Consider the following 23,892-nt stretch of genomic DNA (forward strand, 5'->3'; position numbering starts at 1 on the left):
GGATGAGACGTGTTTTGAAGAGTTCTGCTGTTCCAGGACCACAGGTAAGAACTAATTTGTGCCACCCATTAGCACCTTGTTGTTGTCACTGAACTCCATCTGAAGTTGCTGCGTAGTTCGGCATCCATATATTCCAGTTCATAAAGATACCCATTTGGCTTTGTGCTAAAATAATATCGTCATCACTTGTTTGTAGTCAGACATGTTTGCTTTCACCATCCCAGTAGTAAACACTGTGAAATCAGTGAAGCAAATGTTCGTAACAGTGGATAGGTGGGAGCGGGAAGTGACACAATGACAGAGGAAATAACGCAGAGATTTGTGAGGTCAGATTTTTTCTAGTAGGCATTTTTCTGATGCAAATATATGATGCTTTTGAATTCATATTGTATTGAGACCTCTCCATGAATCACCACCTTATCGTGGTGGAGGGGTTTGAGTGCCCGAGTGATCCGAGGAGCTATGATGTCTGGGGCTATATGCCCCTGGTAGGGTCTCCCAAGGCAAACAGGTCCGAGGTGACGGGACAGACCAAGAGTGATTCAGAAGACCCATATGAGCAAGAACGAGAGGAGACAAAGTACCTCGCCCGGATGTGGGATACCGGGGCCTCACCCTGGAGCCAGGCCCGGGGGAGGGGCTCGCAGGCGAGCGCCTGGTGGTCGGGCCTTCACCCGTGGAGCCCGGCCGGGCCCAGCCCGAAGAAGCCACACGGGATCTCCCCCTTGTAGACCCACCACCTACGGGGGCAAGCATAAGGGTCCGGTGCAATGTGTGCTGGGTGGCGGTCAAGGGCGGGTGCGTAGGCGACCTAGTCTTCGGCGGCCAAATCTGGTTCTTGGGACATGGAACCTGAACTTGTGCGAGAGGTTGAGACATTCCGACTAGACATAGTCGGACTCACCTCGACCCACAGTTTGGGTTCCGGAACCAAACTCCTCGAGAGGGACTGGACCTTGTTCTACTCTGGAGTTGCTGCAGGGGAGAGGCGGCAAGCTGGTGTGGGCTTATTAATAGCCCCCCGGCTTGGTGCCTCTGTGTTGGAGTCAGCCCCGGTGAACGAGAGGGTCATTTCCCTACGCCTTCGGGCTGGGGAAAGGGTCCTGACTGTCATTTGTGCATACGCACCAAATGGCAGTTCGGAGTACCCGGCCTTCTTGGAGTCCATCAGAGGGGTGCTGGAGAGCACCCCAGCTGGTGACTCCGTCGTTCTACGAGGAGACTTCAACGCCCATGTGGGCAATGACAGTGTGACCTGGAGGGGCGTGATTGGGAGGAACGGCCTCCCTGATCTGAACCCGTGCGGTGTGATGTTATTGGACTTCTGTGCGAACCACAGTTTGTCCATAACTAACACCATGTTCGAACATAGGGATGTCCATAAGTGCACTTGGCACCAGAACACCCTAGGTCGCAGGTCTATGATCGACTTTGTAGTCGTATCATCAGACCTGCATCCGCATGTTCTGGACACACGGGTGAAGAGAGGGGCTGAGCTGTCAACTGATCACCACCTGGTGGTGAGTTGGATTAGATGGCGGGGGAGGATGCTGGACAGACCTGGTAGACCCAAACGAGTAGTGAGGGTGTGCTGGGAACGACTGGCAGAGTCTCCCGTTCGTCGAGTCTTCAACTCTCACCTCCGGCAGAGCTTCACCTGCATCCTGGGGGAGGACCGGGATATTGAGTCCGAATGGGCCATATTCCGTGCCTCCATTGCTGAGGCAGCTGACTGGAGCTGCGGCCGCAAGGCGGTCGGTGCCAGTCGCGGCGGCAGGCCCCGAACCCGATGGTGGACACCAGAGGTCAGGGCTGCTGTCAAGCTGAAGAAGGAGCTGACAGGTACCGTCAGGCCAAACGGTTTGCGGCTTCGGCGGTTGTCGAGGCAAAAACTCGGGTGTGGGAGGAATTCGGTGAGGCCATGGAGCACGACTTTCGGTCGGCCTCAAAGAGGTTCTGGCAAATCATCCGGCGCCTCAGAAAAGGGAAGCAGTGCCCAGTCCACACTGTTTACAGTGGAGACGGGGGCCTGCTGACCTCGACTGGGGATGTAGTCGGACGGTGGAAGGAATACTTTGAGGCCCTTCTCAATCCCACTGACATACCTTCCATAGAGGAAGCAGAGTCTGAAGACACATACGTGGACAGTGCCATCACTGTGGCTGAGGTATCTGGGGTCGTTAAGACGCTCCTCAGTGGCAAAGCTCCGGAGGTGGACGAGTTCCGCACAGAATTCCTCAAGGCTCTGGATGTTGAGGGACTGTCTTGGCTGACACGTCTCTTCAACATTGCATGGAAGTCGGGAACAGTACCTTTGGATTGGCAGACCGGGGTGGTGGTCCCCCTTTTCAAGAAGGGTGACCGGAGGGTGTGTTCCAACTACAGGGGGATCACACTCCTCAGCCTCCCTGGGAATGTCTATTCCAGGGTGCTGGAGAGATGGGTACGACCGTTGGCCGAACCTCTGATACAGGAGGTCCAATGCGGTTTTCGTCCTGGTCGTGGAACACTGGACCAGCTCTACACCCTCATGAGGGTGCATGGGAGTTTGCCCAACCAGTCTACATGTGCTTTGTGGACCTGGAAAAGGCATTCGACCGTGTCCCTCGTGGCGTCCTTTGGGGGGTGCTCCGGGAGTACGGGATTGGTGGCGCGTTACTACGTGCTATCCGGTCCTTGTACAAACGGGGCAGGAGTCTGGTTCGCATTGCCAGCAGTAAGTCGAGCCTGTTTCCGGTAAACGTTGGCCTCCGCCAAGACTGCCCTTTGTCACTGATTCTGTTCACAATTTTCATGGACAGAATTTCTAGGCGCAGCAAGGTGTTGAGGGAGTCCAGTTCGGGGGCCTTAGAATTTCATCTCTGCTATTTGCAGATGATGTGGTTCTTATGGCTTCTTCGGGCAGCGACCTTCAGCGTTTACTGGGACGGTTTGCATCTGAGTGTGAAGCTTCTGGGATGAGACTCAGTACCTCCAAATCAGAGGCCATGGTTCTCAGTCGGAAAAGGGTGGAGTGCTCCCTCTGGGTTGGGAATGAGGTCCTGCCCCAGGTGGAGGAGTTTAAGTATCTCGGGGTCTTGTTCACGAGTGAGGGAAAGTGGGAGCGTGAGGTCGACAGACAGATCGGTGCAGCCTCGGCAGTAATGCGGTCGCTGTACCGGACCGTCGTGGTGAATAGAGAGCTGAGCCGGAGGGCAAAGCTCTCAATTTACCGGTCGATCTATGTTCCCACCCTCACCTATGGTCATGACCGAAAGAATGAGATCGCGGATACAGGCGGCTGAAATGAGTTTCCTCCGTAGGGTAGCTGGACTCACCCTAAGAGGAGCTCAGCCATCCGGGAGGGGCTCAGAGTAGAGCCGCTTCTCCTTCACATCGAGAGGAGTCAGTTGAGGTGGCTCGGGCATCTAGTCCGGATGCCTCTCGGACACCTCCCTGGTGAGGTGTTCCGGGCATGCCCAGCCGGGAAAAGGCCCCGGGGCAGACCTAGGACACGCTGGAGGGACTATGTCTCACAGCTGGCCTGGGAACGCCTTGGTGTCCTCCCGGTGGAGCTGGAGGAGGTGGCCGGGGACCGGGAAGTCTGGGCTTCCCTTCTAAGACTGCTGCCCCCGCGACCCGGATAAGCGGAGGAAAATGGATGGATGGATGGATTGTATTGAGAAGCCAAACTTTTTACTTAACTGTACACAGCAACAAGCTGGAACTACCTTCCTCAGCACCGAAATACGACCAGAGCTCGTCTCAGAACAGGAAGTAGAGTGAATTTGTGTTGGCAGACTTCACTGCTTATACAACTTAATGTCCAAAAATCAGAAGTATCCCTCTAAGTACAATTCAATAGGCGAGACGTGGGTCACTATTGTCATTACCTGGCAGTATGGGGATAGTCAGCTCTGGCTGTTGCTGAAGCTCGCTCATCTGTTAAGTGATCGACATTTAGCTCAAAGATAATCTTAAAACTTTGGGCTTTTAGGGCTCTCAAATATACCTGAGGAAAGGCTTCCTTCATGCCCTCCCCTTTCTCATCAGCCATTTCGATGACTTCACGGACCTGCTCGATGAAGGATTCACGCTCACTCTCGAGGATGAACTCGCTCTCAACCTAAAGCAGTAAATTCCAGAAGATTGCAAATACTGATAAGCAAGGCCACTTCATTAAGTAACCTCTATTAGATGAAAACAATCACCATTATTTGTGCAATCTCCTTTGGATTGTCACCATCCAGGTCAAATCGGAAAGTCACCATCTTTCTGTTGTGTGTTTCCAGCTGGCATTCTGCTACTCGGTCTCCAGCATTAGAGATCTGAAGGGGAAAAAAAGCTCTAGATCTGATGTTTTTTGTTAAAACAAGTTTTAACAAATGAAAAGGCCAAGTGTTGATCCCTACACTGAGAACGTTCAATTTGGCTTTAGCACACTTGTCATGACGAGAGCGGCTACGGACGGACCGGCGCTGGTGCCGCTTCAGGGAGCGGCCCTCATGTCGGCCTCCTGCTGTAGAGCTGCCCTCGTTGCCGTCGCTCATACCCGAGGCTGCATCTGACAGGCAGCTGAAAGACAAACATTCCACAGGTTGCTTCCTTTAATGAGACTTGATTTTAAACTAAGCTGCTGCTCACCTCTCCACAGGTGGAGGCACGAGGGAAGAGGACACACCTAGCTGCTCAGCTGGTGTTGACTGAGGAAGACTTGGAGAGGCCTGGAACAGAATACAAATGCCTTTTTATTTGCATATTATTTTATTGCTTCAGCTCTGTTCACCGATATTAATTCATTAAACTTTGATGTTCGGTATGAGCCTGTGATTGTTGTCATTGTTTTGAGTCATTACATTGCTTATGTTCATTGATTGCTTATGTGATATACTATATATTGTGTACCTGCAGTGCAGAGAGGCAAGAAGCCTGATAAAGGAAGAATAGATGCTCTGCGTTGGGTGGAGGAGAGAGGATGAAAGAATTTGGACTACTGGCCCAAGACTATCATAGTCATGCAGGAAGTGAGAAGCATGCAAAAAAAAGGTAAGAAAAAGAAAAGATGAAGAGGACAGCAATGGAAATAAGAATGAAGTGTGAGAAATTCATGTAGCTGAATGGTTAGTGGAATGAATGAGCGTGTGTACAAGAATCTCACCTGCAAAGGTTGGGTTCCAGGTTGGGCCTGTGGCACAGAGGAGCTCTGAAGGCCAATGTTGTTCTCTGGCTGCTGTTGCTGCGATGGGGGAGGAGGGGGGGATGCCTGAGAGGATGAAGGAATAATCATCCCCTGTTGGGCGGGAATCTGTGGGAACCAAAAATCTTAAAGATGCACCAGAAAAAAGCCAAAAACCAGCACTCAGTCAACGCTACTGTGGTTTCTTTTTAGTTTATTCTCCATACCCTAAAGCCACATTTACTGTACTTACCTGTTGGTTAACATAAGCACACAAATTAGACATATGTTTTAAGAATCATAAATCCAGTTACACATCCACAGTTACCCGTCTGTGGCACCTTTATTTCAAAGCTGTAAATTAAAGCTAAAAAAGGGGAACAAATATGTGTTTACCCACAAAAACCAAGGAAGGAAAATGGGACATTTTATCTACCTTAGGGGGAAGTGATGCTTGGTAGTATACTCCATACTATAAGAAACAAAACATAAAGACAGGGTAAGACTGGGAAAGTTTAAAATGAAGGGGGGTGGGGTGGGAGATGAGATTTGGAACCTTTTGTTGTTTGACTTTAAGATATGCCTTTATTCGTCCCTCAGTGGGGAAATTTGTAATTTAGTGGCTTGTATATTTAACACCAAACATTACAATATTTTTTTTCCCTGGAGATGTGCACCTGTACTGAATAGTGGCAGAATTGCTTGTAATAAGTTGAGAGGAAAATATTAACAATTGCCTCTCAGTATGACATAGTGCAGGTATAATTTAAACTTGAGCAAGCATAGCAGTGTTAAAAAAAGGCTAGTTAACAGCCAAGTTTAAAAAATGAAAATATGAAACACACAGCCTATATATATACCTGCTGTGGTGCCATTGGAAGAGACTGACTGCTAGGAAGAGTGGGCACAAGTTCAGTCTGGACACCCGACATCTGGGGTTGAACCTTAAACACCAAAAGGGAGGAAACATCAGCATGTGTTAAAAATAAGCTGGGAGTTGGATACTGGGAGATTCATGCCACCACATGGTCAACTGCAGCTGCTTGAACAGGTGCTGAACACTGATTTAGCAGCGACAACAACTGAACTGAAATATATGAACAGATATGGATCTGTGCTTCTGATTCACCATCGATGGAACCAAACCAGTTTAGACAATGACTCACCACTGACACATGCTGCAGTGGCAATTGGTCATTTTGTGTCTGAGGGCATGACACTTGGGCCTGAAGCTGCTGACTGGGAGGGGTGCTGTAGGACATTCCAGGCTGAGCTTCAGTGAGGACAGACGAACCAGATGGTCTGTCTCCCAAGTGAGAGGCTGTCAGAAATGGAAAATACGTTACTCTTGATCACGCGATGGGGCGTGGCATGTTTTTCGGAGCACAAATCATTGTCGATACATGCCTCCGCCAGTGTGTTGTGGCTGCTGGTGTTGGTCAGTGTCAGGCTCCTCTGACTCTGGCTGACTTGGAGCCAAACTCTGACTCTGAACTTGGACTTGTCCGGCCGACTGGGGAACATAGGAGACCCCTTGTGTCAAGCCAGTGAGTTGGGTTGACTGAGAAGTGTTGTAGGTAGCGCTTGGGAGGCTCTGCTGAGATGCAGGCTGGGCTGACATCGGTGTACTGTGTTGGTTGGCTTGTGGAGGAGGAACAAAGGAGGCGGGTGGTGGCACTGACTGGGACAGAGGCACCTCTTTGCTGGGCTGGTGGCTTGGCTGCTGTACTGTTTGTAACGGACCTTGTTGTTCTTCTTCAATTCTTCTCTTCTCCTGGTCTTCTCTGACCTTTAGAGGCAAAGCATTACAATGACTAAATAGAACAGAAAAGCACTTGAGAATAGATTATAAATGTTACGATTATAGCAGAGCTTATTTGTCAAAACCACAAAGAGGACAGGCACTTTTATTTCCTAAATGTGAACCCTCACACTGTATATAAAAGCTATTTTTTAACTTGAATAATGACAAACGCATGACAAAGCGGAAAGGAAAACATAGCTCATTGGACCACATGGTCATTTAATAAGTATATTGATTAACACAGCAGCAACAACCAATGTCATAATAACGGTAAGGAGGAAACTGCTCAACCAACTTTTTTTTTTAAAACCGCATGCTGCCTATATATAGCTGGACATGGACAACTCATGATACTTCAAATGCAACTACTGCCTTCTTGTGGCGCTAACAAAAACAAAAATCCACAAGGCAGTTCTCTACAGCCAGAGATTTTAATGCAAATGTTTTTTGACAAGGCACCAAATAAAGACCTTTGCAACTATGAGAGACGCTTCGGTTAATTAAATGGGAGTTACGGTAATTGGAGCATTCGCAGTTATAGAAATTGTGATTAAGAGCATACCTGCTGCCGCTGAGCTCTCTTGCGACTGATAAGAGACACTCTGTCCTTGATGGCCTTTGCAATCGTCTTGTGGTCACCTTCACATACATAGCCAGATTCAACCTAAAATAGACACGAGGCATCAAATTCAGCAACAATCATTTGTGTTTACGTCCTTTAAAGCCTAATTAACAGCAATGTTCACCATTTCCTGTGCGACATCGTCCGGGACATCCTTGTTAAGGTCAAAGGAGAACTCGATGGCTTCATTGTCTTTGTACTTTCCCTTTAGCTTCTTGATGTCCTCGATTCTCAGCCATAACTTAATAGCTTCCATCTCTCCGTCATCTTCCTCAGCCAACTCCACACGCACGCCTGTGTCCTCTTGGAAAAAGGCGTGGTTGAGGAGGTCCTTGATTGAGTACCTAAATTTATGACACAAGTGATAATAATAAAAATATAATAATGAGTTGATAAAAAATAGTACTTTCTAAAGGGCTTGAATCATCCTCTTAAAAGTGAGACCTCTCATCCTTGTTCTGGCGAATGCACCCCTCAATAATCTCCTTCACCTCAGGAATGGCCACTTTGTCGAAGCTGCCTGGTTTCACCCCCTACAGGAAACACAGAACACTGAATGACAATAGTTCTTCTGCTCAATAATCATGTTCTAATCTTGAGGTGGCTAACCCACACCAAAATAAAGGCCAGGTATGGTTGTGAAAGGAGAATGTATTTATTTACAGCGGTCTATGTGTATATGATTCAAATAACTGTACAACAATGAGTTTGGGATTGAGCTGATAAAATCTAAATAAAAACGGACCAGCTGAGTACCAGTTCAAATCTCAAGTGCCAAATGAGACAATAACAGGAACAATGAGCCCCATCTCCTCGGGGAAGACAAATGTAACACTAGAACACGCGACACCACCTAAATGTGAACGCACCAACACAATAGCACGTTGTTTTGGAGTAAGCCGTTTCTGCTTGCCTACAGTTGATCAGGGCGGCTTTAAAGCTCAGCATTTGGTAAAGACGAATGCAAGTTTTAAAATGTGCTTTTCTTCTAAACAAACAACACGGGTGTGAAACCACAGTCACGTTTAGTTTGCCTCTCCAGGTCACACATGGAAGAATGACAACTGATAGAAATATGACATTTGAAATCCTTTGGCGGTTACTGCTCTTCGGCAATCGCCGTAAGAGAAAGATTAGTCGCTTGGGAAAATAAAGCCATGCTTGTTCAGCCCCTCTTATCAGCTAACCATGCCAGGAGTCCACATACACACACTGCAATTAAGAGGCAAGCACACAAAAAAGACATAAGGAGCTTGTTGGTCATTTATGCTAAGACGTTTTACAGGTTATGAAATGCGGAATTGAACTAGTCACTCAAAAATGTAAAAAAAAATAATATATATATATATATATATATATAGGTGGCACTAAAACAGAGCCAATTTGGGAAAAGACATTGATTCCAGACTGGGACTAGACTTCTTGGCACAGGGAGGGTGGACATGGAGGTCTAACAAGAAGACTTACACTGGTCACTCTGCGGTAGATCTGTGCAGCATTCTGGCACTCTGAGTAAGGGTACTCTGAGGTGGCCATCTCCAGCATGCACATTCCAAAGGCATACACATCCACTGACTCGTCGTACTTCTCCTCATACATCTCAGGCGCCATGAACTCAGGAGTACCTTAAATCAAAACAACTATTCAGAACTCTCTCTTCCTTACTGACAGAGTGGGCTTCTCACAACCCACTGCCCCTTCTCTGCTCCTCCAAACCCATGAAAAAGGGTTGAGGAATGAGGAAGGAGGACAGGAAGGGTGACCGGCCACCGATGTCTCCTGGGGTAGGACCTGCGAGGTTGGAAGTTGGAAGAGAGAGAAGAGAGAAAAGGGGGAAGGAAGGCAAAACAAAAAAGGAGGGAGAAACCAAACTCAGTTAAGACTGTAGAGAAGAGGGCACATGTTTGTCTGTGTAGGACCTTCAATTTTGGAAGAGGAACATTGATCTGAGGTAACTGATGTGCAAAACGCCACACCTTAATGCCCAAATGGCAGTTATTGCTTTTCAATTTGACAGCAGCTAACATGCAAAATTACAATTCATTCAAAAGTATTGTCAAAGTTTGAGAAACACGACCAGCTATGGAAATAACTTCTGTCAAGACCTTGCCTTCAAACCACATTTGCGTTGTCTATTAACACTTACCTTTAAGCGTCTGACTTACCAGCTCTACTTGGCCTGCAGATTTAAAATGTTATTCACGGTCAAGGCTGAGAGAAGCATCTCCCGTAGCTAGTTACCGTTTCCAACAGTGTGTCCCTGAACATCAGCTACAAGTTAATAACGTATCAATTCACATTCAATTTGAGGTCTTACACAGAAAAACGTTAATTTGAATGTAATTTTTGGTTTGGGTTCAAATTGATGTGTGTTCCAGCACACTCAAGACTTACCAGGCCCAAAACAGTTCATACTTTTCTTCACTGACCAGCAGTACCCTATTTATTCCAAACAGCAGAATGGGGCACAGCTGTAGCTAGAGCCTACATTTTAAGCAAAAAAGGCTAACAAGAGAGAAAGGGCAGAGAGTTCCCTGGGTACGAACGACAGAAAAACAATCTGCAGTCCTGGAATCTTTTTAAAAGACAGCAAGAGACAAACACTAGCGGGGTTGGGGGTTGGGGAGGGGACCTGTTGAGGCAAACCCATAGAACAGATGTGTTAAACATGATGTGTCTAACCGGCAAACAGACCACATATTTCCAAACCACAGAACAAAACCAGTCAGTCTGAGACAGAAGCAACGGCCATACCTTTAGCCATGGCCAGGTTAGCCTGCAAGAAGGCATAACAACTAGTAATATTATTGTTTAACAGAAGGAGGAAAATTAGGCGCAACTTACATTCAGTAGATGCCTGGAAAAAACAAGTATTGTGTAGACTTCATCGTGAGTGAAATCCCTGTGGTAATCTACCTAAGATTACCACAGTAATTGGCCTCCATTTGAGCTGTGGTTTGAGAGACAGCTTGAAACGCTGTGGTCTGTTTTTGAACCACATCGTCAATAAACATAAGTCCGAAATACCCTCGTTTAGACACAGTCATTTTCAGTGTAAAACATATCATGATGCCAGAAACAGCACTGCCCCGCAGCAAGAGAAGCACAAGGAGGTAGAAATGACTAGTGAGTCGTACCTATGACACTCTTTGCAAAGGATGCACGCTTCAGTGTGGCCAGTCCAAGGTCCCCAATTTTTACGGATCCCGTTGGGCCCGTGATGAAAATGTTGTCGCACTTAAGGTCCCGGTGGATGATGGGAGGTGCACGAGTATGAAGAAAGTGAAGTCCCTTGAGAATCTGTCTACACCAGCTCCGCAGCACTTTAATTTTCATCACCTTGAACCTCTTTAGATATCTGTATTGAAAAAACAATATATATATATATTCTTAAAATCTGTTATAAAAGCTAGTGCATTCATTCAACCAAATTTAAAACAAGTCTTTTCATCATCAAATCATATTGAATTAACTCAAAAGTTTCATGAGCACATACGTTTTGAGTGTGCCAGACGTCATCAGCTCAGTGACCAGAACAATGCACTTCTTTCCCTTGGAGGGTCCCTCCCAGGAGTCGTAAAAGCGGACAATGTTGGGATGTTGCAATCCTTTTAACATACCCGCTTCCTCTTTAAAGCGCTGCCGCTCCGTCTTTGACAGTTTTCGGTCCTGGAGGGAGTCATAGCAGAGGAAACACTTGAGACTTGACAGAAGACAATTAGGGAGGAGCTGTTCTACCAGCCACAGCTTAGTCATTAATTAATGCATTTTGGTAGGGCTGGCTTAAGGCTGGGTGATATATCCATATTTTTAAAATATCGATAAGCACAATATCTTTTAAGCACGGTATCAAAAACAAGCATATCGTTCATATCATATCGTTCATTACAAATTTCCCCACTGAGGGACGAATAAAGGCATATCTTAATCGATAGACAGGATTTGATACAGAGGTCTCATGTTTGAAGATGGCGGCGCCCGTATGCTAGCTAGTAACTGCAGCTTTTTTTATTGTTAAAAAGTGCTTTATTTATTACTTCCTTATTGTTTTTTTTGTGCCATACGGACCCCTTAAGCAAGTGTGCAGCTATGGATGTTCATCTTGTTACGTTTGTAGCTTGCTGCTAGCTCCAGTGTTTACACTAGGGCGCAGCTGTTAGCTTTGAGCATCCCTTCGCTATGCCGAGCGATCGGATATCCCTGCGGAGAGAGGGAGGAGGAGAGACTGCATAGCAGGACAGCAAAAAAGTTGCTGTATAAAGATGGTATCCACTATGTTTACTGTCATGGGGAACGTGAGATAGCACCAACCCGACTACAAAGACTACCATGAGTGTAGCATGATTGCACATTATATTGATTTTTTTTCCATGTTTATTTAAAAAACAGAATATACCATTTTATGTCAGCAGCTATTTTTACAATAAGATCATTTACATTTTCATAAAACCTTGCACACATATTTGGCTATGACTTTTGTCTAAATTCAGTGTGTTAGTGTGTCTGTGGAGAGTTACATCCCGATGTCCGTGTTACTACACACACAGGCTCTGCAAATGTGTACAGATTTTACAGCATGAGAAGCCGCTCGCAATGGCCGGGTCAGAGGCATTCATGCCATCTCGCCGTACGTCCACGGAGTTTGGCCGTGGGAGGAGCCGCTGCTGTGGCGGCCAATGTACTTTTAAACTCCAGATGCTCTCAACTCCTCCCCTGTGTTACCCTTGCAAGCTGGTTTTTCGGCGTGCACACAATAATTTGCATTCCAGTTTTCTTCCTAGGGCTTTGCATGCTGTCTGCGGGATGAAGCTCCCCCTTACATTTTTTGTAGAAAAGGTACATGTGTCCTATTTTCACACAAATGTACAATCCAGAAAGAAATGTTTAATTTGCCATTTAACGCGCTTTTAATCCAGTGATGGCTTCACAATGGGATCACAAAGCTAAACTAAAATGTAACAACGCCTACATTAGTTTGGTGTAATATAATAAGCCAGTAGTGAAAGAAGAATGTGGCTAAAAGACACTGTGAACCAAAAGGAATGTGTTGGGTTTTGTCTTGGATTCCACACTAACCAAAATGAGAGCTGTACCACAGGATTGCGACAAAACAAGAGGCGTAAAAGAATGAATCAACCAATTTTCAATTTACATCTTCTTAAAAATACTCTGGCACAAACCACAAACCTTACTGTATGTAGTAAGTTAAAAAAAAAAAAAGCATCACCACCACTATGAGCGGGCCAAATCAGTGTATGGCCTACATTGATTTTGTATGTTATTTACAGCACTGGAATGCAAGTTATTCTCCATAGTAACAATAATGGTAAGGCATGAAAATTAATTGTATGGCAAAGCTACGAAGGAAAAAAACTCACCAAGGCCTACAATCACACCAATACAAGAGTTGGACAAACAAGCAATCTGATAGCATTTGATAATATGAATACAAGCTTAATAGCTTTTGTAGGATCTAGCCTTCATAAATTTCTCACCACATAAATAGAAGCTAACAATACTTCTGGCTTTGGGATGTTGAGGGTCGGCAGTGCACCAAAAAATCTGGAATGTGTATAACCGCCCTTCTCAAATTTCTCGACTAATTCCTGGCGTGACCTACATTTACAACATAGCAGAACTTTAGAGGAAGAAACATAGACCAGCAAGACAGGCCCACTGAGTACCCACAGCCAAGGACCTCCCCCGAATATCCCAAGAGACCTGGCAAATGGCCAGGCTGTCCAGGAAATTCAAACCACGAGTGAGTGGCGAATGAGCTTTGACCTATGCGTGTGAAACAGAAAACTTTCAACTGTGATTCATCTCTTCGCTTCTGCCTTTGGTACTTCAAAGCAAAAATAAATAAATAAAAGCAAAAAATAATTAGATATTTGTAAAAAATCTGCAGGTCAGAGTTGACGCTGACTAATGTGTACTTTGACCCACTGACCTACTTTTCACAGTGTTTATCTTGGGGAAAAGCGGTTCCTCTTTCTTGTTCTGCACACCATGCGATGACAAGCCATGTCAAACACCCACAGCACACACAGGATTAGGGTTGCAAAATAAGCCCAAGCTGCCCAATTAATGACGGTGTTTTGTCTATCAGCACACTGCAGTAAAATTTTATTTATCAAATGATTTTGTCACAAAATCCGAATTGTTTATCAGTGTAGCCTTAAAGTGGACCACTTATACAAATGCTGTGATTATTTGAAAACAAGCTATCCTACTATTAAGATATTTGTGCTACTTATAACTCCTGTGAATGCCCGCTTAGGAGAACGGTCGAGCTGTATAGCAGAAGAGAAAAATGCTTCTAGGCAAAAGCCATCATAAATAACCCAACAACGCTAAAAATAGATAAGTGGAAAAAACTATCACATTGAGGGATGGCTCTGTCAGGTTCCTGCTCTCAAACTGACACTGAGGGCGAGATTGGGTACAGCCCTGAGGGCAACATTAGCAGACATGTGGCTAAGACACCATGTTGGAGGGTTTAATCCTAAAATATTACTGGGTTATTGCATGTGTATAATGTACGTCATGGGTGGCACATGGCAATGAGGTCAAAGATTAGTGCAACCGTCTGTCAAACTGTCGACAACATGACGAATCAAGGTCATTTCACAACTGGCACTGTGACATTATTATTACATGTGCTTATCAGGGGCAGTGATGGAAACTAATCACGGCACACCTTTAGTGTCAACGCAACCAAACGTGTTGTAATGTGGATTGGCAGTTAGATATCACAGGGAAAATGATGGTCTCATGATTCAAAACGTTAGCATTCAAATTGCATTGGCATCCCATGAAACCACTCGTTTTAATGTCAGGCAGTGTTTAGCTTATTTTTACAAGTGTGAGCCATATTAATATTTATTTAAAAAACAATGCGTGAGGCATAATATAAAGTGCTTTTCATTAAAACCTCAGTCAGCAAAGATTGTTTTATTGTCCAATATTAAAGATAAACTTGTTTTTACAGTTATCAAAGCGATGGGGTGGGTGGACTAGAACAGAAAATGTTAGTACTTCCCGCTGTGAGTTTAAAGTGCCACACGTTTACAGAGTGTGAAGTGACACTTCACACCCTGCAAACAAATGCCACAACAAATTATAATGTTCGTAAACCCCGGAGCTACGCATCTGGAAGTTTTCAGGAGCGCTTGAGAGTGTGATCACAGCCAAGTGACCATACCCAGAGAAGGGCTAGGGGTGGAGTAAATTGAACAGACCGCAGGAAATAAATTGAAATACAGCAAAAGAGGTGCAGAACATGGACGATCTAGAAAGCTTTCTGTGTGGGTTATCCTGTGTAGCTGCTCGGTAGGAGTCCACAACTCAATACAAAGCGCCAAAAATCAGCACAGTGGGTTCCCTTCAAGAATTGCTGGATTGCAAGTGGGTTCGAAATTCGTAGGTAATGCAGTGCGAAGCAAGTCTTCATTTGTCGCACTGCCTGCTGCTAAAATGTGGGAAAAGACAGCAAAATGGTGTTGGAGCTTATTGTGAGGCACCATGATTCCTTGTTTTATATATCTTAATGTTAACTGTCATTAGCTTATGTTGACACTTTACTGACAGGTGTGTTTGACTTAAAGAGGTCTGTACTTCTGTCTCCTATAACATGTCACATTTAACAGGCAAATGGAGGGGTATAAATGAGAGAAGCCACTGGGTCATATAACATGTATGGACGGATGCAAGCAACCAGCTATAGACATCTCCAGGGGATGCCTGGGGTTTTCTTCTTCCTGGCAACTACAGAGTAGAAAAAGACATGAGTCAAGACGGATGAGAGGGAGGTGGGGATGAGGGGAAGAGAAGGGAATCCCCTAACTTGTACACCTCCTGACTTGGTTGACCTACTTACTGTGCAAATCCAACACAACTCACTGGGTTAAGAAGGATGGAGTTGTGCAATTTTTGGAAAAACTAAGTTATTAGCTGTTTGAGAAAGAATACATGAGTATGGAAACTACCAAATAGCTACTGCAACATTCCTTTCGGCCTATGAAATGGGTTTTTCAAAGTGGCAGAGTGATCCTCCCTGCAGAGAACATAACACATTGGAGGGCCTCCACTCCACACAAGATTGATCTTCTGGAGCAAATTTTGTGGCGTCTTCTGCTCACCCCAGACCATTGGAACAAGAAAATAATTTAGCCTTTGGCATATTTTCTCAAGCTGCTGCCTCCCACCTCCTCTAAAATGTACTTATTTTCTGGATCTTACGTCTCTCTTAGATATCTGGGTGCCTTTGGACATAAGAACATTAATTGGCCTGTACTTTGGGTTTAACATACTCAGTCATGTCACTACTCCAGGCAAAGCATAGCATAACTGTCACCAACTGTTGTGTGTAATGAGCATTAAACACCTGACACGCCTGCCTGTGTTGCCCCTTGACCGTTTTCTTTTAAAAGACAATTCCAAAGGCTCTCAGATCAAAAACCTGTTAGACTTGTTACATTAGCATATGAGCACTCGGCTGCAGCTTCCTGATGGCACCAGGGCAGCGAATATATCAAGCTGATTGATTTCTGCATCACCAATTACAGCATAAAAAAGGATTCAATTAACTATAAGATGTAAGACAACTATGAAATAAGTTTATCCAGTTAATGCAATGTTTGAATTAATGCTAAGTTATTGCTTGAAATCTTAAAAACAACAACAACAAACTTGGAAGTTGATTGTATGCTTAGAAGTGTGTTGAGATATCTGCATAAATATCGCATCAGGATGTACGCATGTCTTAGGAAATGAAAAATGACTTGGGGTAATCATGGGACAGCTTTAACCACCATGTGAGGGGATTTTAGCTTCTCGTATAGCTGGAAAGCCTCCAGCGATGAAAACTAGTTGAACACCAGGCATTTAGAGTGTCATGTTTCCATGTCCATGTTTCAGTACACATCAAGCACATGACACAAACCTGATTATGATTAAAGGTAAATGCAGAGCAACACTACAGTACAATTAGTCATCATAAAAATAATAAATACATGAAAAAATGGGATAGATTTGGAGGTCCTGCTGCCTAAAAAGGGCCCATTGAGACCATTTCCCCCGCAATTAATTTTTTTCCATTTACATTTTTTTTAGAATTCAGTTTTTTACCTTTTACACTCATTTAACCAACAAAGAGCCTACTTGCCTCAATGCTAGAAACAATCTTGGTAAAAGATCATCCTTACTTTACTCAGTACTTGCATGACGTCAATGGTAGGGCCACAACCAACGATTATATTAATAACCGATCTGTGGATTATTTCATTAACCGATCAGATTTAAAAAAATAAATAAAAATTCTAATATCCGCCTCTTGGTAGCAATTCTTTAAGAACGTGAGGCACTCTTCCATCCATGCATCTTCTGTACCGCTTATCCTCACAAGGATAGTTTTACAAGGGTGAGTTTTACCACTAGATTTTGTATATACGCATGATAAAAGTTGCGCATAAATGTTTGCGGGGGAATGTATGCACACCCTACCCACACATTTCTGCAGGTTTGCTTTGTAAGGTATCAGAAAGAGACAAAAATGTTGATTGCAAGCTGATGTGTGTGACTATCTTTAGCCTGAAACACAAAATAGGTCTGTTGTCATGGATGACTGAAAATTTTCCAAAAAGAAGTCACTTGGCTAAAATCTGGATATTTAGGGTACATTTTTTAAATAATTGATTACAAAAATCACAGATTAATTGTTGCGGCTCTAGACAGTGGGCATCGTAACAGATTTTACATTAAAATTACATTAAAGTGATCAAACAAAAATGTTAAAGATACTCATACAGCCGGAGTCGCGCACACAACTACGCTCTGCTAAAACTAACCGGGCTAGCTTCATTCATGCTCCAAGAACGTTTTTTGCCAACTTTCGCCAGTTTTCAGGTTGCCGTATTGACATGTTTAGTTCAGGCGGGTGTGGGTTAGTGTTTGTGATGGGATTCCACCACTATTCAGCAGGTCTGCCTGGGAAATATTTCCCCAAATCAACGTTCCTTCTCCTCACAATGACAGCATTCATTTCACATTAGGTCAATTTCTTCAAGATCTAAAAACAGTAGATTCAGTTAATCAGTGAATTTTGCGATTCCATTAATGTTAACATGATAGGGCCGTTCATATAGAGATTCTTCAAAACATAAAAAAAGATCTTGACTAGTTTTGTAATCGAGGTATTCAAATTATCCAAATCGTTGCAGCCCCAATGCAGTCATGTATACAAATCATAATGTAGGAACTGTAACCTAGAAGGCATTCGTGCTAAAGAAAAAACAAGCGCAAGAGGGGGTGTGATAGCACAGAAACAGGCCTTGGCAAGCCAGCCTGCTGTGCTTTACACAGGAGATTCTTCTGTCAGGAATGTGACCCATTTTACATTCACACAAGCATCCAGAGAATGAATGCACTGGGCATGCGCGCTGTCGCTGCTGTGTGTGTGTGTGTGTGGGGGGGGGGGGGGGGGGGGGGGGGGGGGGGCACGTGCCTGTAATCTTCACATTGTTCTGAAGTGCGCATGTGAAGCTGTGCTTGTATATCTACTGCTGCTGTTGCTCTCTCTCATGATGACGCTGAGAGCGTGACAGGAAAAGCAAACAATCATGTGGTGAGTGAGGTCAAACCTTGCTAAGGGCTATATAGCTGCCTCAGCTGGACACGGAGCAGAAAGCTACTTTTTAAAAACATACCCACCACATTTTGCTTCTGTTAATTTGGTCTGAATCTATTTCAAAAAGCCAGTTCACTTAAAAAGAGAGCAATTACATTAAAAGGCTTATTATAAGTTACTGGGGGCCAGAATATTTTTATAAAACAGTTGTAACACCTATAGCCAAATCAACATAAATTATTATTAATTAACATATTTCAACATGGAGTTTGTCTGTGTTAGTAAATCAGTATGGGAAATGACAATCATGAGCAATTATCAGGGCAACAAGTCGAACCTTGGCTGCAGTCCAGTGATTCCACATGACTTTTAGTCATCGAAGCATTCAGTGCACAATCTGTTGGATAATATCCCGTTTTGACCAATTTCCCAGGATTCTGAGACCAACACAAGGGAAGTGTCAGGTGTTCTTTTGCTGCACACCATGTGAAACAATGAAAAAAGGAAATGCAAGTCAGAGGGGGATGTGACAGAGGCTGTTGCTCAGGTAACTGTCAAAGGAAATAGTCTTGGCTCCATGCCATTATAGCAAATTACTATTGGGCTACTTGATTTATTTTAGTTTTTTTTTGTTTTAAATAGAACTGGATTGTCTGGGGCAGCATTTTTAAAGTGTGAGGCATCAGAAGACGACAGAGAGGTACAGTGGTTTGAGAAACACAAAATTCCAAACCTTGTGTTTGAATGCAAAATGAACTGCAGTTTAATTCCGAGTGAGAGAATAAACAAGTCTGGGGTCAGCATAAAACACTACAAAGGATGCTCCAGAAAATCAGTTTTTCGGGGCGTAAGAAAAACTGCAACCATTTGTGAAGTACTTTTATTGAAGTAGAGCACACTTTTTAAAATTGTTGAAGGGACCTATCATGCTAATTTTTCAGTCCTTTGTATTGAGTTGTGGACTCCTATAGAGCAGCTACACACAATAACCAGCACAGAAAGCTTTCCAGATCTTCCAGAATCTACACTTATTCCACAATGGTTTAGGAGTTGATGATAAATGGAAATTTATCTTTTTTTAAATGTGCTTTTCACATACAACCCACCCCACTCCCTGTATGCACACTTTATAATGCGACACAGACAACCACTTTTGTTCCCTTACATGCAAAATAAACACCAGCTCGGACACCAATAAATTGTTACTGACTGCTTGCTCTTCTGACTCACAGCCAAGTAATCTTGAAATGGCGTAGAGATTCAGTTTGTCAGCTCGTCCAGCTGAATACTGGCCCATGTTTGCCTCATTAGGAATTGTTAAAAAAAATATTATTTTCTCTCTCACCCGAAGAAACACTTCCTGTATATGCTACACCGCACAGACCGGTAGTATGTCCTCTGTATATTGACAATGTCTGTATGACAAGTTGGGTGCTTCACGCCTTCACTCAGAACCTGCACGCTGTCATCCCACACCCCTTACATTAAAGCTGTGAAGATATGCTCATCGAGCCCAAGTCACGTAAGCAACCACACTAGCATGCTAAATGAAGCTAACCCTGGTAATTTCCACTCCCACTCAGAGGTGCCAGCAACCTTCGCCGTTTATCGCCAGTTCAACCCGTTTACTTCGGTGCAAGACGGGTTCATGTTTTGAGTGAGAACGGTCCGCCACACAAATAGAACATTTCTCTTCAGCATTTCATTCATCTTATGTATCAAAGGCCGCCGCTGCGCGCAACTCTGCTTGTTTACGTTAAAAAAACAGCATGTCTGCCTCATTCATACATTTAAAATAAAAATAACATCCACACTCGCTGATTCCAAGATGCTGTTTACTCAAGAGAAGCAATCAATTAATCAATAGACAGAACATTACTGTAGCTGACAGCAGTTAAATATCACCATCATCATGATGGAACGTTTTAAATGTGTGTGTAAAATATGGGCAGGAGCACTAGTATAGTTACGTATAGAAATATAGTGATGAATAATCATGTGCATACAAACTGCATTGTAATATCACATATCTTTTTGGGGATTTTTTTTTAAATTCGGAAAGTTCCTATGACATGGTTATACATAGGGCTGCAACTAAATTATTTTCTTAGTCGAATAATCTGAAGATGGTTATTACCACTAATCAAGTTAGGCCTCAGACGGACCAAATCAATATAAACCAAAGACAGTTAGTGGTTTGGTCTGCAACATATCAGAAAAGACACATATCACATAGTTGTTTTCCGAAGACAAAGCTGATGTGTGTGATCATGTAGTGAAAGGTCTGCTTTCATTGATGACTGAAGAAATTTTTCAATATTCACATTTGAGAGGCTGAAACCAGAGGATATTTCCATGTTTAAATCAAAGGATTAAACAAATACCAAGATAGCTGTAAATTGGATAATCAATGAATCAATTATTCATAATTAGTTGCAGCCTTAGTTACCAGTACACAGTTTACTATATATGTTCACTGCTTACTATGTTGTACAACTTGGAAGAACAAACAACTGGAAAGCTGCAAAAAAAAACAAAAAACAACAAAACATCAGACGATGTTTTGCGAGACCATCAGGTGATGTATTATTAAACTCTTCTGATATTTCCATCAGGAATGGGCATTAAAATCTATTAAATCCATATTTAATCGCACAATCAAATTCCAATTACAGAAATTGAGTCAAGTAGCCATCCCGAATTTCTATGTTTTTTGTTTGTGTTGTGATGTTGTTGGACATCCAACTGAAATAGGTTTAATTTCAGGTTCAATGATCAGCATCCCATATATTTTCGCCATCACTGGTAAGCATCACAAAAACGTTTGTGGCTAACTTTGTAGGTTAGGCGTACGATATAAAATCAAGAAAAATTAAAAGATGATTAACACGTCCTCCATCAGTGATAATGTGCCTGTGATAAAGATTTAAGACTCAAGACTTACCTGCAACTCACACCAAGCCACCTCCACTGTGGTTTCCGTATCCAGGCCCTTGTAGACCGTCTTAAAAGATCCACGTCCGATTTCAATGTCAAACTTCAGGAAACGTCCATCTGGCGAGGTCCCCACAGCTTTCGTCTCGGCTTCCTCAATGTCCTCCTGCACTTTTTTCTCTGCTTCCCTCTGCTCCGCTTCAGCACGAGCTTTGGCGGCGTCCTTGTCCTCTTCCTCACCCTCTCCTTCGTGTGGTACCTTTGCCTCGACGGAGTGGTCTGGTTCAGTTTGACTCAAGTGTGGTGTGGAGTGGGTTTCCACCACCACCTCGGCCTCACAGACATCGTGTGCGATGGCAGACACCTGTTCAAGAGGCACTACGTTCACCTTGGCAATTTCGGGGTCTTTCCGCTCTCCCCCTTCCAGAGACTCGGAGGACTCGTCCTTACGAGACAAACTTGGTTCAATCTGTGGAGGGCGGACGGTGATGGCCTGCTGCCGCTGCGCAGCCGCTTCACGTGGTTGGATGCGCTGAGCAGCAGGTATGGGGATCCTGCTGGGTAAAGGGAGGGCCAGTGCTGTGGCATTGGAGTCACTGATGACGCTGCGACGGAAGAAGCGGTGCTCTGGGTTACAGCGGTCACGCTCCATGGTGTGATGCCGCCGTCTCACTTCTGTCTGGCGGGATTCATTGACCATGGAGTCTGACCCAGAACTGGGACCGTTTCCACTCTTCGCAGGGGGAGCCAGGAACTTCACCATTTTGTCATCAGGCTTTTCCGACATCCCACACAAAAAAAAAGTACAGGGAGACTAGATCTGAAAATTAGAATAAAAAGACTTCCATGTCGGCTATAGGCTTATATAAGCAGTATCTGGGATCTAAAAAAGAACGTGTCTCAAATGTCCTTCCCTTGTAGTTGAAAGTTGGTCTTTATACACATGGTGCAGAAATTGGAGGTGGATGGGAGGTGTTCTTTTGTACACACCACAGCAGAACACAGAGTACTGATGTTGGTATGCAAATCTTTAAGTCCACGACATCCATTCTGTAACACACAGGTTGCAGTGTCTCTCAATCATAAGGATTTGCTGAAGGGAACAATCAGCCTTCTTACAGATGCCAATCCTTCGCGCTAAGAGCAACTGGTAAAACAATCCTAATTTTCTGCTGTCCAAATTCACTGCAAGAGAACACAAAACATAACAGTAAGATTAAAAAAACATGTCAACAATATGTGAAACAAATATCAGAACAGTGCTTGTTATTTTTTTGTGACATGACAGTAGGCATTTGTTTGGATAAACCAACTTCTCTACTCCTTACTGTGTTTCCTATGCTATTGCTTTTTAATGCAAATGGAACCGGATAAAAGTACACACATACACACACACAGCAACACAATAGGAGGAAAAGACGGACAATACACTACAACCTTGTAATGCTGAATATTAACCAACTCCTATGTGAGCTTGAACCATGTGTATCTCTGTGCAGAGTTTGCATGTTCTCTGTGCGTTGATGGGTTTTCTCCGGGTACTCTGGTTTCCTCCCACATTCCCAAAACATGCATACTAGGTTAATTGCAGACTGCCAATTGTCCATAGGTCTGTATGTGATTGTGAATGATGTTATGTGAATGATGGTATATGTGCCCCACCATTGGCTGGCAAGAGTGTTCACTCTGCACATTGGTTAAATCAGTTTTATGTTGACATTAGAAATTAGTCTCAGACGCCGTTAATTTCATGTTGGTAATGTTTTATCACGATCGGCCTAATCGCACATGGAATATATATATATATATATATATATATATATATATATATATATATATATATATATATATATATATATGTGTGTATATTATTATTTATTTTCCATTAACACGGTAACTAATACAAATCCAAATAAAAAATACAAATGTATTCAGGGTCAAATGCATGCTGAGTACAAAAAAAAAATCATATGTTGGCAGGTCTACAATAACACTGTAAGCTCCCTTGCCTCTCACGCCCTGCCAACAGTTCACCGCTTCCCCCAGGGGGGCCTGCCCTACTATTTGAGAAGTACTGCCACAGGCAGAAGCACTGCCATAAGCCATTGACCATTTGTCCAACAATAATAAACCTTTAGAGTATCTGGGTACCCATGGGGTGCAACAAATGTCATTTACAGCCATGTCTAATGCAAGAATATAAATTGACAAAATACTATAAACAGCTCGCAATATGATCCAGTGCATTCTGACAACCACTGCACACAACCCCAGCAACAATAAACATTTGGAAACTTGACCTTACTACCAATTTAAAACAGTAATGTTAATCCTAACTGATATTTGAATTTTAACCTCATTCCATATGTAAACACCTTATTTTGTTTTATTTAGGTTTAAAAAAAACATCCAATGCACCAGATTGGAGCACAGCTTTTGTAGAGGCGCATTAAACTTGTTGACAGCTGCTTGTTGGTGAAGATCTCAAATGGGAGGTGTGTCTAAACAATTAAACAAATACATCAGCTTTACAGTGCATTTTGGCAACAACTGCAAGAAAAAATAATACAATAACGTACACTTTGCAAGCTTGCCATGGCTATCCAAATGTGTAATGACATTGACTGTCTTAACACCTGAATATTAGCCTCAGTCTGCATGCGTGTAACTTATTTTGTGCAGAACAGCAAACGTCCAAAGCACCAGATTGCCACGATTATTAGATTAGGTCGAGGCATGTTTAACTAGTT

The 23,892-nt window shown here is 43.6% G+C and overlaps 1 protein-coding gene across 6 annotated transcripts in view; it reads right to left on the bottom strand.

Moving 5' to 3' along the window:
• The window catches only part of LOC131131043 (serine/threonine-protein kinase WNK1-like), a 32,424-nt gene that overhangs the window by 7,328 nt on the left and 1,204 nt on the right, over positions 1-23,892 (bottom strand). For 3 of the 6 annotated variants that reach the window (XM_058075336.2, XM_058075335.2, XM_058075337.2), the window contains exons 2-19: positions 21,153-22,327; positions 11,078-11,250; positions 10,719-10,939; positions 9,049-9,206; positions 8,026-8,114; positions 7,706-7,925; positions 7,522-7,623; positions 6,563-6,944; positions 6,322-6,476; positions 6,016-6,099; positions 5,592-5,627; positions 5,138-5,284; positions 4,885-4,983; positions 4,624-4,703; positions 4,392-4,554; positions 4,191-4,307; positions 3,992-4,105; positions 3,873-3,921 (exon numbers count right to left, since the gene is read on the bottom strand). In XM_058075336.2, the coding sequence (XP_057931319.2) occupies positions 3,873-3,921; positions 3,992-4,105; positions 4,191-4,307; positions 4,392-4,554; positions 4,624-4,703; positions 4,885-4,983; positions 5,138-5,284; positions 5,592-5,627; positions 6,016-6,099; positions 6,322-6,476; positions 6,563-6,944; positions 7,522-7,623; positions 7,706-7,925; positions 8,026-8,114; positions 9,049-9,206; positions 10,719-10,939; positions 11,078-11,250; positions 21,153-21,929 (3,166 nt within the window). In that variant the 5' untranslated portion in view covers positions 21,930-22,327. The remainder of the gene's footprint in view (positions 1-3,872; positions 3,922-3,991; positions 4,106-4,190; positions 4,308-4,391; positions 4,555-4,623; positions 4,704-4,884; positions 4,984-5,137; positions 5,285-5,591; positions 5,628-6,015; positions 6,100-6,321; positions 6,477-6,562; positions 6,945-7,521; positions 7,624-7,705; positions 7,926-8,025; positions 8,115-9,048; positions 9,207-10,718; positions 10,940-11,077; positions 11,251-21,152; positions 22,328-23,892) is intronic. The other 3 variants (XM_058075340.2, XM_058075341.2, XM_058075342.2) reach the window with 3 other exon arrangements.

This window comes from Doryrhamphus excisus, linkage group LG1 (genome assembly GCF_037039965.1).
Source record: "Doryrhamphus excisus strain RoL-2023G ecotype Guam linkage group LG1, RoL_Dexc_Guam_v1.1, whole genome shotgun sequence".
NCBI lineage: Eukaryota > Metazoa > Chordata > Actinopteri > Syngnathiformes > Syngnathidae > Doryrhamphus > Doryrhamphus excisus.